Source organism: Corvus cornix, chromosome 3 (assembly GCF_000738735.6).
Source record: "Corvus cornix cornix isolate S_Up_H32 chromosome 3, ASM73873v5, whole genome shotgun sequence".
NCBI classification, from domain to species: Eukaryota; Metazoa; Chordata; class Aves; order Passeriformes; family Corvidae; genus Corvus; species Corvus cornix.
Genome location: NC_047056.1, coordinates 30,250,619 through 30,266,345, shown reverse-complemented (window position 1 = coordinate 30,266,345; position 15,727 = coordinate 30,250,619). Strand labels below are relative to the sequence as shown.

Genomic DNA, 15,727 nt, shown 5'->3' with positions numbered 1-15,727 from the left:
AGGACTCCTCTGTCTCCTTTATGGACACTGGCTTTCCATAGCATGGTTTTCCCACTCAGATGGGGGCTCGTCCAGGGTCCTTCCACGGTCTGGGGCCAGCACACTGCAAGAGGGCCTGGAGGCGTGCCTCACCCAGTTTTTAGATGATCAGCTCCCTGCTGGGTGGTACTGGGCGATGGATTGGGTTCCCAACACTATCCAGGAGACAGGTGGACTAGGGAGGTCTCAGAAGAGTCCACAGGAAAGGACCACTGGAAATTTCACTGGTGAGTACAATGATTCAAAAAAGAATCCTCAGAGCACAACAGCGATCCTTTCAGTCATCTAGAATTCAACAATGAGCAAAGCAACACGTCATAGTCCTTTCAAATTTTATGTAGTTTTCACCAATGCTTTATTGAGAAGGGAACTGCAATGCCATTACGCTGTTTGTTAGCCTTTGGTTACACTATACATTATTTGATAGCCACATAACTGAAGAAAGTAAGTGCTACTCAAACCAGAGTCAGGCAAGGCAGAGGGTTTTTCTTTCCTTGTTGGAAGAAAAAAAGAATTTCAAAACTTCTCATCATTTACACTGTTTATAACATGTGAAACTGCATAAAATCAAATAATTTGAGTAACACATGTAAATGCTACATGTTTTCCTGCTGTTTGCAGGTATGTACCATTGGTTGTTTTGGGAGGGCAGAGCAAATGTCTAGTAGTAGGAAACTGTTCTTTCAGATACTCTTTTTCATTAAATTCCTAAGGCAGAATATACAGAGCATTTAAGTCAAACACAGCCCCAGGCTTTTGTTGAAACAAAAATTATGGACAAGTTCTTCCTAGTGTTAAGAAGGGTCACTGTGAGTTAGCAACTGTGAGACTTCTCCTCTTGGCTGTCAGTCAGCAGTTAGGAGCTGAGCTGAAAGACTGAATTCTTTCTGCTGGGCAGATTTATTTTAATTACAGAATTTCTTGTTGCAAGACTGTTTAAGGCTGCTCCTTAAAAGAGTTGGCTGGAATAATGTAAGCAAGATTATGACTTTATAAGCATGCTACTACTCAAGTCAAAGTCAGTCTGATGTTTTATTTTCTAGTTTACAAGATAGGACATGAAGTCTTCAGGATCTTTTGACTTCATAAAAAAATACTCTAAATTAATTTCTTTTTTCCTCCTCATTGATGCTCATCAGTAGTAACATAGGATTTGTTGTTGGTTAGTTTAAATCTAATCAGTATGAGATGCAGTGAGTTTCTAGTCATGTATCTTTGGACAGTGTTTATTGAAATATTAACAGAATGAATGTTCAAGCGGAGCATCTGTGTAAGTGCTCTTCCAGAAAATGATTGAGTATTCCTAACAGGAAACAATTTGCAGTGGCATCACAGGACAAGAAAAAAGGAATCCAAGTGAGGTCCCGGGGGACAGTTTTGAAGGAGACTCTGAACATGACTGATTCCTCTCTATTAAGCAAATTTCACAAACACTGTTACAGATTTTCTCCAGGAGACTGAAAGTGGGCATCTCTTACACAGTATACTTCCCTAGAACTAAGTGAGAGTCACCATGTGGTTAGGATTCAAAATTTCAATCCAGTAGCCATCAGGATCCTGAACAAATGCAAGTCCTTTCATTTTACCTATTAGGGGGGAAAAAAAAAAGATTTAAGTTAAGACTACATGACTGGTTCTTAATGTCAAATATGACTACTTTGAAAAATATTTTTCCTTTTTTCCTTTTGCATGAGAATTAGTTCAAATTTAGACAGATAATTCTAAACACATTCACATTAGTTTTTAATCAGCATTAGATTTTTGTATGCAAAACTGTTGATCCTACTCTCAACAAAGCAGTAGTTAAAAGACACTTTGGAATTCCATCTTTTGGTGATTGAAGGTTTTTGCATATGCTTCTGTTCATCCTTAAAATTCAGAAAAATATTTTTCTGCTTCGGAGAGGTTTTGACATATTTTCTTGAACTGGATTTGCTGGTATAAGATCCTGTGTTCCTCTGCCCTGTTCATCTCCCATCATTCCTGACTCCACACTGAAATTTCACTGTAACATTTTTACCCCTGATGTGGTTTACAGTATATTTTGCATCACTTCATAATGTAGAGAAATGCAGGACAGGATTGTTTTAAGTTTGTTGGAAAAAAATATTATTCATTAAAACAGGGTCCCTAAAAGTTGTTTTCAACAGTAGATCAGGATAGCACAGCTTAACATGTTATCTTCAAAGTGTTAACCACACACAGTTATACTTGCTCTATTAAGTTATTCACTGTAACAGAACCAGCCTAGCTCTTAATATATTCTAGTCACAAAAACAACTGAGAGAATATATGTTTGATCAGCAAGGTAGGAAAATAAACTCCACACTGGATCTCCCAGCCTGCTCTGCAAACGTGAAGCCCAAAACTTTCTCCTCCTTGGCATCTGCTGCATCAATTTTGTTTCTGAATTTTAAAGAAGAGCTTTTGCTCTGCCCCTACCCTTTGTCTGCTTCAGGAGTTCTTTCCCGTGATTCTCTCAATGTAGAGTCTAAGGTTGTTCTTCTATGTACTTTCGTTCCTATCACTGCACAGCTCTAAGTCAGCAACTCTCATTTCAAGCCTCTCAAGGTTTAACAAATAGACAAATTAAAAAAGGCTCAGAAACTCTAAAACACTAGAAATACCAAGATCTATTCTTAATTCAAGAAATCAAGTTAAGCTTTCAGCTATATTTATTTTGCTTCAGCTGAGAACACAGTGAATAAGATGAAAATCACTTAAATCTCTTTTCAATTACTAGTAATGTTTGTTTTTGAATGCCTCAGTCCTAAAAATCTCATGAGGTCTTTTCATGAAAGAGAATCCAGTTGAAAAATGCAAGACTTCTCACCACTCCTGCATTTTGGGATATTTTCACATAGACATTCTTTGCTTACATACTCTCTAGACATTTGTGCTATACATTATGCAAGTCAATTATGATACAGACTAATGAGGTTATTTCTACCAAAGCTGACAGAACAGTTAAAAATATAATAATAGTAGGTTGTATAGTAGGTGTTAGGTGGATTTACATAAAAATAACCAGAAAAGTCAAGAATGACTCAGTTTTAATGGGTGGGAACAATTTTGTTTTCTGACTCATTTTCATACAACAAGAGCCAAGCACATGTGCCATGTGAATTTGATCCATGTTACAGTAAATGCTGTAACAACTCCAAGCAGCAGTATACATGACATGTAAACTATGACATCAACAGAGCACGTGAATTTTACTGAAGGTCAGGCTGCATACAGAAGGCACACAGCAGACTGATGCATTATTTTTACTGGGATGGATCTATTGCCAGCTTTGCCCACTCTATAAGGGAGTGCAGGGATAACTGGTTCTAGAAACCTCTAAGCAGTGGCAACTCCTAGAAACACATTACCCAGCTTTGCAGGAAGATCTACTAGATAGAATATATTAAAACCAAGGAAAAAAAATTTACTTCCATTTCTGAACAAGACTTACCATCATCTGGTTTCTTCACAAATTTCACTCCTAGTTCTTCAAACCTCTTACAAGCTTTATAGACATCAGGAACAGCAATTCCAATGTGTCCTGTGCAAGAAAGTAAAAAGAGTGAAGTACATTGTAAGTATTGCTGGGTGTTCTGTGGAAAAAGTTTGCTCGGTATTTGATGCTGCAGTTCACATGAGATATGACTATTTAAGAAAAAAATCCAGAAGAGCATTTTGGGTATTAACATTCTTCTTCAAGGAGTTGTCTTTTGATAATGCCTTTTAAATATGAATGTTACAGTTAAAGTATCTTATGTTGTTTACACAAGAACATTATTTAGAGTAGGAAAAATAAGATTTTCAATCAAACTGTTTTATCTGTATTTTCTTCCTTGAAGCACAGCTCCATAACAGGATTTTGTTTTATTTGCTCTGTTTAACAGCACAGGGAGTTTATCATTAATGATGTTTTTGCAGAGACTGACACTAGTGCTATGCAAGGCCTGAGCTTAAGAATCAATTCAGGAGCTTTAAATGTCAAGTGGCTGGACCAAGTGTGAAACTTATTTCACAGCAGTGACCTCAGAGTATCAAATCAAGCCACATACATCCTCAGTGCTACAGACAAATGGAATTGTCCTTCTACCTTAAAAGGGGTAACTAGTGGATTATACAGTGGAAATCCAAGCGTAAATGAGTTTAAACACCATGATAATCTAATACACAAGCACAACTGGTGTTCTTCATTCAGCAGTTACAATTAGAATGTGTTTGCTTGCCAAAAGATTCGATTCTTGATAAAGAGTGTAACTATGGCTCATTACTCTGAAACACATTGGTTCATTTATTTTCATCATCTTTCACAGTATACATGTTGAAAGAAGAGAGATAAAGGATGAGAAGCAAGTTCCCTTCTTTCCAAGAGTTAGTACATTTTATTTCAAAGCTTAAAACTATAAATACAAGACTAAAGACCTACCAAATCCTCGGGGATCTGAATTGCCATTGTGATAAGACTGACTGTCATCATTTTCAGTGCCCCAGTTGCTGTAAGAAGTAATTATTACATATTGAAGAAAAGCATCAAAATTAACAAATCCTAAATGTTCAGTTTCCTTGGGGAGGGTAAGTTGTTTCTCCTAAGAAACCAGAGAATTCTGATGTTGGCTGCATTCATTAAACTACAAAAACCTTCCCTAGTCATGGGCTCCAGGGACAGTCTTGGGGCTACTCCAGTCATGTTCACATTCCTACACTAATATTTAGGGTCTACATCTGTATGAGTCAGAAATACTCCTGTCTCATTGAGATTAGAGAGAAGGTTTTGCTGCACAAGTCAGTGTATCTACCCACCACTGGGGAACAACAAATGAGAGTAGCAGGTCCTGGAGTTAAGTAAGACAGCATTTGGGAGATTGTTTCTGCACAATTATAATGATTAGCAGCATTAACCAAATTGTCCTGTTTACAGGAAGCATCTGTTTTGACTTAATACCCCTTTAGATTAGATTCCAAAAGCAATAGTTATCCATTATTAGGATGCTTTGGGCATCGAAAGGAAGGTCTAACCACATTGGGTTTCCCTAAATTACTGACACAGATGGCATGCATATAAAATATAGCAAGTACTATTTCATATTTATGTTCACCTAGCAGTTTGAAAGAGCTCTGAGAAGAGGAAGATTAAGCTTTCTAAGTAACCAACCTCAGACACATTGTAAGGCTACATGACAGTAAAGATGTATCTACAGTAATGATTAAAATTTTTATTCCATCTAACGAGATTTACAATTATCCAATACTGTTTAATCACTGTTAGCTAAGTGTCATCTCTCATATAAATACTTACTGTGTCAGTTCAAGTGTAGCTTTTCTAGAGAAGGTCCAAGGTGTTCTCTCAGCTTTATCTTTCGGGATATCGTTTTTATCTTCATACCCCAGGAAATAGAGTGAGAATTTCATAGTAGGAAAGTCAAATTTTTGAAGCAGTCTAAATGGCAAAAGTTATTTTGAAATAGTAACTTATAAGGGTAGTCAGGTTGCTTGCAAATAAACCAAGATGCTTCCCCTATGGAAAAATTATTTCCATGAATTTTTGCTTTTCTGTAATCCACACCTTAAAATAGCTACATTTTAAACTATCAAATCAAAACACTCCAGAACCCATTACAAACCTACAAAATTTGTAAGAATCAGATGTTTAAAAACCAAACTACCAGTAACTGAATAGAAAAGTCAGTACAACGGCTTGCATCTCGAGGTTGTCACTCTGCTACTTGCCTGTATTTTCACAGGAAAACCTTTAACCACTTTAAAATTTCACCAATGAATAAAAAGATCTACTTTGAATCTTACTCATTTTGGGGAGCTCATTGGCACCAAAGTTTAAGAACACAGCAAACATACCATTAGATGATATATATTTACAGTTTCAGTAGCTATTTATAATGATAAAATCCCATTCAGATGTGACAATTTAATCAATTAAAAATACACAAGGCATACGTTTTTATGTAGGACATTTAACTGGAACAAGTAGGCATGCAAAATTAATCTAATTTCATTTTTACAAGGTATTTAATTTTTATTTTCACACATTTTCACTACAGCGGAAGTAATTTATTTTACTTTAGTCTGGACTCATTTCAAGACGTTTAAAAACACAGCATTTTGTTTTGAAATAACTCAAATGCCAAGAATGCACAAAAAGCCTCAGCATAAACATGTTAGGCTACTGCAGGGCATCTGCCTCCCAAAAGCCTTCTCCAAAAGACTGAGCTTGGACCTTGTCGTCACCGTTTATTCCCCTGTTCTCATGTGACTGGAGGTAGTCATAAGCCACCTCTGAAAACTAGCAGAAAACTTTATTTCCAGATTTTTAACAATGACTCCTCATTATAAGCACAGTCATAAAAGTTACCAGTTAGCTGCAGGCTCAGTGAGGAGGAAGTAACCAAGTTAGACACTGATAATGAATGACCTATTTAAGAAAAAAAGAAATTTCTAGTCAGGGCCAATATTAGTTCATTTGCAGCTTACTGCCAGACTGTCCAACTGAGCATCAGCTGATGGGCCAGCATTGTTTATGTACTTAGACCAATTAGTATAATTACATCCAAAAAAAATAATTTGTTTCAGAAGAACAGGAGAAAAACCCAAACTTATTGTGGCATGCAAATTCTACTCACGTCATTCCCAGTACCCTTGTATAAAAATCCAATGACTTCTTAGGATCCTTTACTCTTAACATTGTCTGCTGAAACATGAAATCCTGTGGACCAAAAAGGTTTATTCTTTATACATCAGCCAGAATTGAATTATGGGTATTAACAGAGATGCCGGTTAGTAATGAACCTAAACCCAGCAGGTTCAGAAATAAAAAAGAGAACTACATTAAATATAAATAAAACCTTTTGTCCTAATTCTACACATAAAGATTTGTGTTAAATAAGTATGTCTTTGTAACGTAATGTTTAAAACTAACAGACCCATGAGTGGTATCACTCAACATATATTATCAGAGGCATCAAAGAAGGGTATCTTTATGTTTATTATTCTTTTATAGGGCTGTAGCATACATGAACAACTTCACACACAAGGACAACAGACACACGAATATTCAATATTGAGCCTCCTAGACTCCTAAGCTCATTATTTTTATTATTTCAAGGCACAGGTATTGAACTTCTGTCAAGCTTGATTATATCTTGGCAGCAAAAGCAGCCTGCAACTCTGTAAGGACATTTTCTCGAAGCCCAAGGGTAACTATATACCACAGGCTTGTGAACGACCAAGTGGATAAAAAACGAATGGTAGAAAAGCTGACACAGGTAACGGAACAAAACCCCAAAAAATGCAATCACAACGTTCTCCTAATAAAAAGTAAAAACGTTTGGGGTGTTTTGACGGATTTTTTGGTGCTGCCCTGGCAGGGACGGTCCGAAGCGCCCTGGAGCGCTCGCTCAGAGCCAGGCCAGGCGCGGGCCCGGCCGAGGGCGCCACGGAGGGTTCAGGGGCTCACCGGGACCGGCCCGGCCCGACCGCCCCCTCCCCCCACCGCCACCCCCAAACCGGGCCGGGCTGCCCGACGGACAGGCCGTCAGAGCAGCTCCGTGCCCGGCCACCCCTCGCTGCCCCGCCAGGAGCCGGCCCGGCCCCATACCGGCCCCCATGCACCGCACGTCCGCCCGGCGAGGCGCGGAGGGGACCGGGGAAGGGCGGGCACCGGCGCTGCCGCGGAGCAGACGCCACAGCCGCGGGGCGCGCCCGTCACCTCCACCCAGCCCACCTTGGTGCTGGCATCCGGCTCCGAGCAGGCGCCGTAGGCTGCCTCGTCCGTCAGCCCGCTGAGCTCCGCGGGGGCCGCCATGTCGGGACAGGAGGGCCGAGAGGAGGAGGAGGAGGAGGCGGGAAGGCGGCGCTGCGCCCCGCCCCGCCCCGCCCTTCCCTCCCCGCCCCGCCAGCGGCTGGGACGCTCCGTCGCAGGGATGGTGGAGGAGTGCGGCGAAGGTGGCGGGTTAGATAGAGGTCTGCCAGTTCGTTCCGTAAGTGATAGCGAGCCCCTCAAGATCTGAATCAAACTTTTCAGTTTTTGTTTTGCTGTTAGTCAGTAGCTATATCTGGGCAGTTATGATCAACATTATGAACGTTGTATGCTTGGTTAATCTTCTGTTTTAAGGAGAAGACAGTCCCAAGATGAATGGGCTGTCTGGATGAGAGCCACAAGGAGCAAAGTCAGCAAAACTGAGCAGTAACTGGGAAAAAGGTAATACCAGCAATGGACAATCACGACCACTGACTCATTGACCACCTACTCCAAACAGACCCCAGACTCAAACGGAAGGAAGAACTGCACCTGTGGACTAATTAGCATAAGAAGCGAGAGATACAACTAGCAAATACGGGGTTGAGTACTAATTAATAGCAAAGTTATGTAATTTGTAACTAATGAATGCTGATGCCTTTGTTTGTCAAAATGTATAAATACCGTAAAATTTTGATGATTGGGGAGCCAGCATTTTGTGGGTTACCACCTATCTCCCTACTTTGAGCAAACTAGAATAAAAAATAGAAATACCTCTCCTCAGTGTGTGAATTGATGCTGCACAGGTAACGAGCCTGTGTTCAGGACAACATAAGCACCAAAGGGAAGGAGGTTCCCTGACTGTGGCATTACTTAGCTGAAGCATGGAATGACAGTGAGGATCCCCTACAGTGAGTGACCTGACGATGCGTCCCTCCAGTTGCCACTGGCAGGCCAAGGGTATCACACCCGTGCCAGAGCAGACACAGCTGATAACCCAGCTCCACTGGAATGGTGCTGTAAGTCCTGGCAGTATCAGGCTGTTTGGGAATCCTGGCCTTGCCTTGTTAACATACTCATGGCAGCCTTGGTTTAGTGTTGACAGAGGTTGATTTCTGCTTTTGCCTCCAGGCACTGGGAAAAGATTTCAAGTAGCATTTGTCACAGAATCACAGAATTGGACAAATTGGAAGGGACCACATTAGATGTGTTCCAATCTCCCTGCTCAAGCAGTGTTATCCCAGAGCACATGGATTGTGTTCCGATGGTTCTTGAGTATTTCCAGTGAAGGACACTCCACAACCTCTCTGGGCAATCTGTTTCAGGGCTCAGTTACCCTCACAGTAAGAACTTCCTCATGTTCAGGTGGAACTTCTCTGCATCAATTTCTGCCTTTTATCCCTTGTCCTATTGCTTGGCACCACAGAGAAGAGCCTGGAAACATCATCTTGGCACACCCCCTAGCCCCCCTTTAGATATTTATACACATTGATGAGGCCCCCTCTCAGTTGTTTCTTCACCTGTCAGAGTTATGCACTGGCCTTTAGTACAAAAATATCATTTCAGGCCTAAGAGTGAAGGATAATATTGAAAGGATTGAGGAGGTGTCTTTACAAACAAACTGTGGGCCTGATGGTAGATAAGCCAGATACTGACAGGTGAAAGAAGCAATGGGAGGAACCATAAATTCCATAGGAATTCGACTAAATTGACACAGACTGTTACTCACTGAAGACTGCTAATCCCTGGATTTAGAGAAAAAGAACAGAGATGCAAGGAGAAGAATAGGGAAGGACTACACATTAGAAATGGGTTTGTATTAAGCAATTCGGGAAGTCTGTACCTCTCAAGTACCTCAGCCAATGGGGAAAGAGAGAGGGAAACGCGGCCGGGAAATTAGGATAAGAAGGAGGCTGCGTCCTCCTAACAATTTGAGAGACCCCATGGGAAATGCCCATGACCTCTCCCTTTATTCGAGAAAAGTTACAGGACTCCTCTGTCTCCTTTTTGACCATAAACCTCTGCTGTTTGTGGATTAATTTTCTTGACAATATTTCTTTCAAAAATGGAGAATGAAAACCAGGAATGAATACTCTGTGGAGCAAAAAAAAAAAAAAAAAAAAACAAAAAAAAAAACAACCAAAAACAAAAAAAAAAACACACCAAAAAAAACAAAACAAAAAAACCCCCAAAACCAAAAAAAAACCCCGACACATTTTATAATCGCGAGGAAAGCACGTTCTCAGCGCAGCGCTCCGTCTGAGTGACTCAAGTAACTTCCACAGGCTCATTTAACCACACCAACCGCGCGGGCAAGCGGTTCCCAGGTACACGCGATCTTTCCGGTGGAATGACGGTTGGGATTCTGGGGGTCGGATTTTGGCCGGCCGTGCGCGCGGCCGCCCGACGCGCGAGCAGAGCGGGCAGAGCGAGCAGGTGCCCGCAGCGCCGTCCGAGCCCGCGCCCGCGGCTCCCGGGCGGGCGTTGGAGCCGCCGCCCCGAGCCCGCCCCGAGCCCGCCCCGCAGCGGTTACGGGCTCCCGGTGCCGGCCCCTGCCCCGGGCCCCTCCGGCGGACCGGGACGATTCTGCCCACGGCGGGCGCTGGACCGCCCTCTCCGGGGAGAGCTGGCGGGCGCTGCGCTGCCGAGGGGCCGCGCCCCGCTCCCCGCCCTGTGAGGAGACGCCGCTCCGGTCAGGTCGGTGAGGCTCTTCGCCTGTATCTCGCTGCCAAAGCTAAAGGGCAGGCTAAGGCACCTCTGCTTTTCTGAAGAGAGCCAAAAGGCTGTACTCCCAGTGCTGAGCGCTTGGGAATCCTCTCCTTCTTCCCTCTCTCACCTCGTCCTCCCTCAACCCTCCTAAGATGATGCATGCTGGAAGCCTGCTTTCCTTGAATGAACAGGTCCCATAGAGAAAATTTGGGGCATCCTGAAGGGAAGGAAAGGAGTTTTTGACACAGAAGCATGTTTGTTGTTCCAGCCGGGAGGGGTGGGCAGCTGGAGTTCATACAGGTTTTTTGAAAAGTGTGAGAATCTCACCTGAGCCGCCAGGTATCTTGAGTACTGATTTTGGAGAGCAAGGGACGATGCCAGGATACGATACAGTCTTTGTAGGTTGTTTAAAGAAAGCTGTGAGAACCCTACCTCTCTCATGTTGTGCTTTAGGGGAAAGTATCAGCTAAAAATCAACAAGTTAAAAGGCAAGGAAATTAATATCCAACCCTAATCCACCTGAATGGAATACTCAAGGAGGAAAGTACCACTGCAAATCTTGTAGATGACCAGGCCAGTCATAGAAACATGAAGAAAAAGAAATAAATATAATTTAGATTTCACTTTTTTTTTTTTTTTTTTTGTGGCTTTCCAAAAAGTTGTTTGGTGGTATCTTTACTTCAAGAAAGAGATGAACACTTTCTGCAGCAAGTGATTGCATGCCTAGGGCCATAGAACAGCAGCTGATTTGTCACCTATTACATAGACAGAAATAAGGAGCAGTAATGTACTACCAGGTGTTGGTTTTTAGGTGTTGCTTTTCATGTCAGCTTCACCTTTGACCTTTTATTTCCCAAATCATGTAACAGTGTCTAAGAGAGTATGGAACACTGTTACAGCAGTGGTAGGCCGCCCATAGGCCTCAAATGAACTACTAAGGAATTCCTGATAGTTATCTTGATCCTTATTGTAATAGTACAATGAGTAGAATAGCAATTTCTATGTATGTAAGTCTTTTTATAAGCTCAGTTGCTGAATTTGTGTATATATCTTAGCAACTAAAATTTAAAGAAGTCATTTGTATTCAAAACATTTTCTAATTCTCAGTAATCAGATATGAACTGAAATTATTTATATTTTAAAACATATTTGTTATATAGAAAGGCATTCACGCCACAAAACACACGTGTATGAAAAATTGTTTTTAAAAAATGTCTCAATCTTCACCTTGACATTTGTAAGCTATCATAAAAATGTATATAAATGACTGGAGTTTTAAGAACAGGAAGACGACTTGATGAGACTATTAAATTTATATTTAATTCACTGGAAAGTCAGTTTTGCAATGCTACTGTCTTCTGGAAAAGGTAGACTTGAAATGTCTGGATTGTTATAGATATAATCTTCTTTTTTCAAATTTCAGATTTTAGAATGGCGGGGATACAAAAAAATACTAAAAGAGGTTCAACCACTGGAGAAGATGTAGCCAGATCGTGTCACTCTGCTCAACGAATAGCAAGCCTTTCCTCTTCTCAAGAGTCTCGTTCTTTTGGAAGTCAAAGTTTGGCTAGGTTTTACCGCCCTAGTGGAGCTCCAAGCGTGCAAAGTTTCAGAGGAAGAAAGGTTATAAGCTTCTGGTTCTTTCCTCAGATTATTAAATTCAGTTTGTATTAATCATTAGTTTAAATTATTTATTTATTTATTTATTTTATTTTTGTTTAGACTTTTTACTAAACTATTTCTGGGAAAAAGTGACTCTTTTTTTCCATGTTTGTAATATTTTAAAATTTTAAAGTAACAGAGGTAGGAAGCAGGATAACTGAATAATTTACATTGGAGCAAAGCTGTACTCAGTTCCTGCAAATATTTACCCACACTTTATTTTAAATGGATGTTTTAACCTTTCTGTATTCATTTAATAAATGGAAATTTTGACCGTGAACAATGAAACCAGTTAATGTCACATAAAAACCTTAAAATCTAGCTGTACTATTCTTAATGTTTGTTTTTACTTGACATACCCTAAGATTCGACTTCACATCTTATAATAATACTTTATAATTTGTTCTTCTGTTAGCCTCTTAAAATTTAGGTATTTTTAAAGATTAAGCCATTTATGTAGTCATAAATATTATACAGTAGATTTCATCATCAGTTGCACGTTAAGTAGTTAGAAGGTCATTGTTGTGATTACTTTGTGTATTTTTATCTTGAAAGACTTGTTTAATGTTTTAGGCTCAATATGAAGCAGCAAGAGAAAATCGAAGAGCAAAAGTTAATGCTTCATATAAATACATATTTGAAGTTCTCAGTGCTGGGGTAGGCTTAGGCTTACCAGCTGTGGAAGAACTCATGCTGGACGTCCCTTCGGTGAGTCTGTTCTGTATGCTTGTTGATTTAAATTATTAGTTAAAATATGTAGCAAATTACCCCTTTGATACGAAGTGTTATCCATCATTTTGACTATTCCTGCCATAAAATGTGATTACTAAGGCACACAATTCATCTAAAAGGATACCTGACTAAATCTTTCAGCTAAGTTTCCTGACAGATTTGTGAATATCCCCTAGGGTTTTGGTTGTGGCTTTTTCATCTTTCTTACCTCAAGGGAAATATAAATACCACTGTTATTTTGATCAAAGGGTTTCTTGTCACCTCTACCAGTTCCAACAAGTTTCATCTAGCTCAGACTGACATTATTGTGTTCTAATTATGATCATTTTTGTTTGTTAAGCAAGTTCTCACTGAAATTCCAAAGATTCTGCAAAAATGTGTGACTTCATGGGAACATTTTGAAGACTAAGAGTGTTACTAGTAATAAGAAGGAAGATTAATCCTGCACCATTTAAATACTATAATTATGTTTGAAAGACCCACTAAACCATTTCAATTTCAGTTTTATGTTGGGATGTTTAAAAGATTGGGTTAAGTGGGTTTGTAGAGTGTACAGATCCCAAACCTGTGGAACTTCTGAAATCTTTCATTATTTTTGTGTCTTTAGCATTGTCTTTCATGATGTTTCAAAGTGATTAAACAATCAGGAGCAAACAGTTAAATTGTACTTTTAGTAGATTATCAAAAGTCAGTACAGCTGCTGTGAAAAGATATGACTCGACTTCTCTGATTGCGTTGTTGTTATTTGACTGTTGTTGCATCTGATGTTATTTTGGTCTGTTAGAGAGATTTGACTGAGCATTTGAAACTCAGCCAGATAATATCTCCTTTGATCAAGCAAATAAATTCTTAGAGCTTCAGTTGTGCAGTTACAAGCCAAATGTAGTCTTAATCCAAATTTGTTTGGGTTTTGTTTGTTTCTTGATATTTTTATATCATAAAATGTACTTAGCCTCGTTTGGGGTTTTTTTCTGCTTATGCGACATAGAGGTGTGTTAAGAATTGTCCCTTTTTCCTGTTTTCTAAATGATACATAGTTTTAAATCATTCTGATTCCATGTGAAGTTGCTGTTCTGCACCAAGTTTGACTAATCCAGACACTTGAGAAATTGGGAATTTTTGGGTTCTTGAGGGGTTTTTTTGTATTTGATTTTGGTTTCTTTGCTTATTTTTGTTTGGGTTTGGTTGGGTTGTTTTGGGGTTTTTTTGGTTGTCACCAGGAACATCTGTAACGTTTTTGTGGTTGGACATTTTCCTGCTCCCAGTTTTAATTTATTTATAAACAGTTCAAGCTGTTGGGGCTGTGTCAACATCGTCCCTCAACAAATTGTCATTTAATAAATTCCCATATACATGTCTCTGACACCTATGAGTTGGGTTTTGCCCTTCAAAGTGTTAGCCTGCATATGTATTCACTCAGTGGGTGCGTGAGTACCACACGGACTTGAAACAGAAGCTCTTTGCAGAATCAATAGCTATGGGGACAGCCCACATCTTACCTCCTGTGTAGAATCATACAAGCCCAAAAGTTACTGTTTGTCCTCTTCCTCACAAGCTGGAGTGCTTTTTGTAGTAGTGAATTTTTTCCTGGTTTTTGTCACTGCACTTTCAGCACTTCAACAATTTTTTCTTTCATTATTTTGGGGGTGGGTTTTTTTAATGTATTTTTCTCTGTTTTAACCTTGTTATTCACTAGTGCCTGTTAACCAAAGTGAAATGTGCTTCTGGACCAGGTTTGCTTTTTTAAAATTTTGTTTTCATGCGGTGTTGTCTTCTCACAAGAGTAGCTTTAAATTCTGTCCCCCTGTGTGTTACTCATTTTCCTATTGCTGTTCTGATTCAGCTTTAATATTTGTTTATTTTGGGCAAAAAAACCATGCTCATAAGAAATATGCCACCCCTAGAAGTGTATCTTTTGTCCCTGAACAGGTGATGCATCTCCACACGTACTTGCTTGCTAAACTTCTGACCTTTCTTTTTGATGGGGAGAAAACAGGAGGACTCACTACTGTGGTTAAGCTGTTCAGTTGGACACTTTGAATGCCCAGTCACATATTGTTGAGTTAGTCATCCTTGCAGATAACTACAGAGACTGTAAAAGAAGCTGGATTTTGACCAGATCATTCAGTAACTTCTTGCCTTTTTTTAGTGCTTTTCAGAACTTTGCTCACTTCTGGTTAAATCACACAGCCCGATTTTACCAGGACACACAAATTTTCTAGGGCTGTTTGAAAATTCAGACTTTGGAAACCCTTGCTGTTATTTCAGGCAAGTTCTTCAGAATGACAGTCCATATACAAACAGTATTTGTTTCAAAGCTTTGCATTCTCACTATCCTCAGCACCTTGTATAACAAGACTAAATCAAAATGGACATCTAGAGACCTGTGGGAGTTTAGGGTGGCCAGTTTATTGACAGGTACAGCCAGCTACTTGTGGGGTGGCATGGTCTCCCTCAGAGATGATCTCACTGTCCTTCCAGAGGTCAGCAAAACCTTTGTTATCATGAAGAAGTTTCAGAGCCAATGTGGCCTATTCATGTCTTGAGAATAAAATGCTCACACATCATGTTATTCTTCTTATATGAATTAATATTCTACATTAAGGGGTACAGTAGCAATAGCAGGGTATGTCAAGTCATGCAGAAGTGTTGTGTGTGTGTTTCCAAGTCTCTTATGACCAGGTACTTCAAGGTGATACTTGGAGATCTCTGTGAGTGACAGACTATCCTCCAATGTCTCTGTGTTACTGGACAAGAGCCATAAATGTTTAATGCACAGTTGCCAGGAGCTGGGCCACCAGTGTGTGCAGGCTCAGTGCTTAAGGCAATATTTGA

General features: G+C 40.1%; 2 protein-coding genes across 2 annotated transcripts in view; one reads left to right on the top strand and one right to left on the bottom strand.

The window, feature by feature from the left end:
* Nucleotides 1–1,249: 1,249 nt before the first annotated feature.
* GLO1 (glyoxalase I) lies at nt 1,250–7,890 on the bottom strand. The gene is made up of 6 exons (XM_039568217.1): nt 7,775–7,890; nt 6,675–6,757; nt 5,336–5,476; nt 4,466–4,533; nt 3,497–3,586; nt 1,250–1,625 (listed from the first exon to the last, which is right to left on the bottom strand). The coding sequence occupies exons 1-6, from the start codon at nt 7,853–7,855 to the stop codon at nt 1,537–1,539; spliced, it is 552 nt and encodes a 183-aa protein (XP_039424151.1). The 5' UTR covers nt 7,856–7,890; the 3' UTR covers nt 1,250–1,536.
* A 2,474-nt stretch (nt 7,891–10,364) lies between these two features.
* DNAH8 (dynein axonemal heavy chain 8) overlaps nt 10,365–15,727 on the top strand; it is a 121,799-nt gene continuing 116,436 nt past the window's right edge. The window contains exons 1-3 of the mRNA XM_019281159.3: nt 10,365–10,486; nt 11,922–12,121; nt 12,734–12,868. Of these exons, the coding sequence (XP_019136704.3) occupies nt 11,930–12,121; nt 12,734–12,868 (327 nt within the window). The 5' untranslated portion in view covers nt 10,365–10,486; nt 11,922–11,929. The remainder of the gene's footprint in view (nt 10,487–11,921; nt 12,122–12,733; nt 12,869–15,727) is intronic.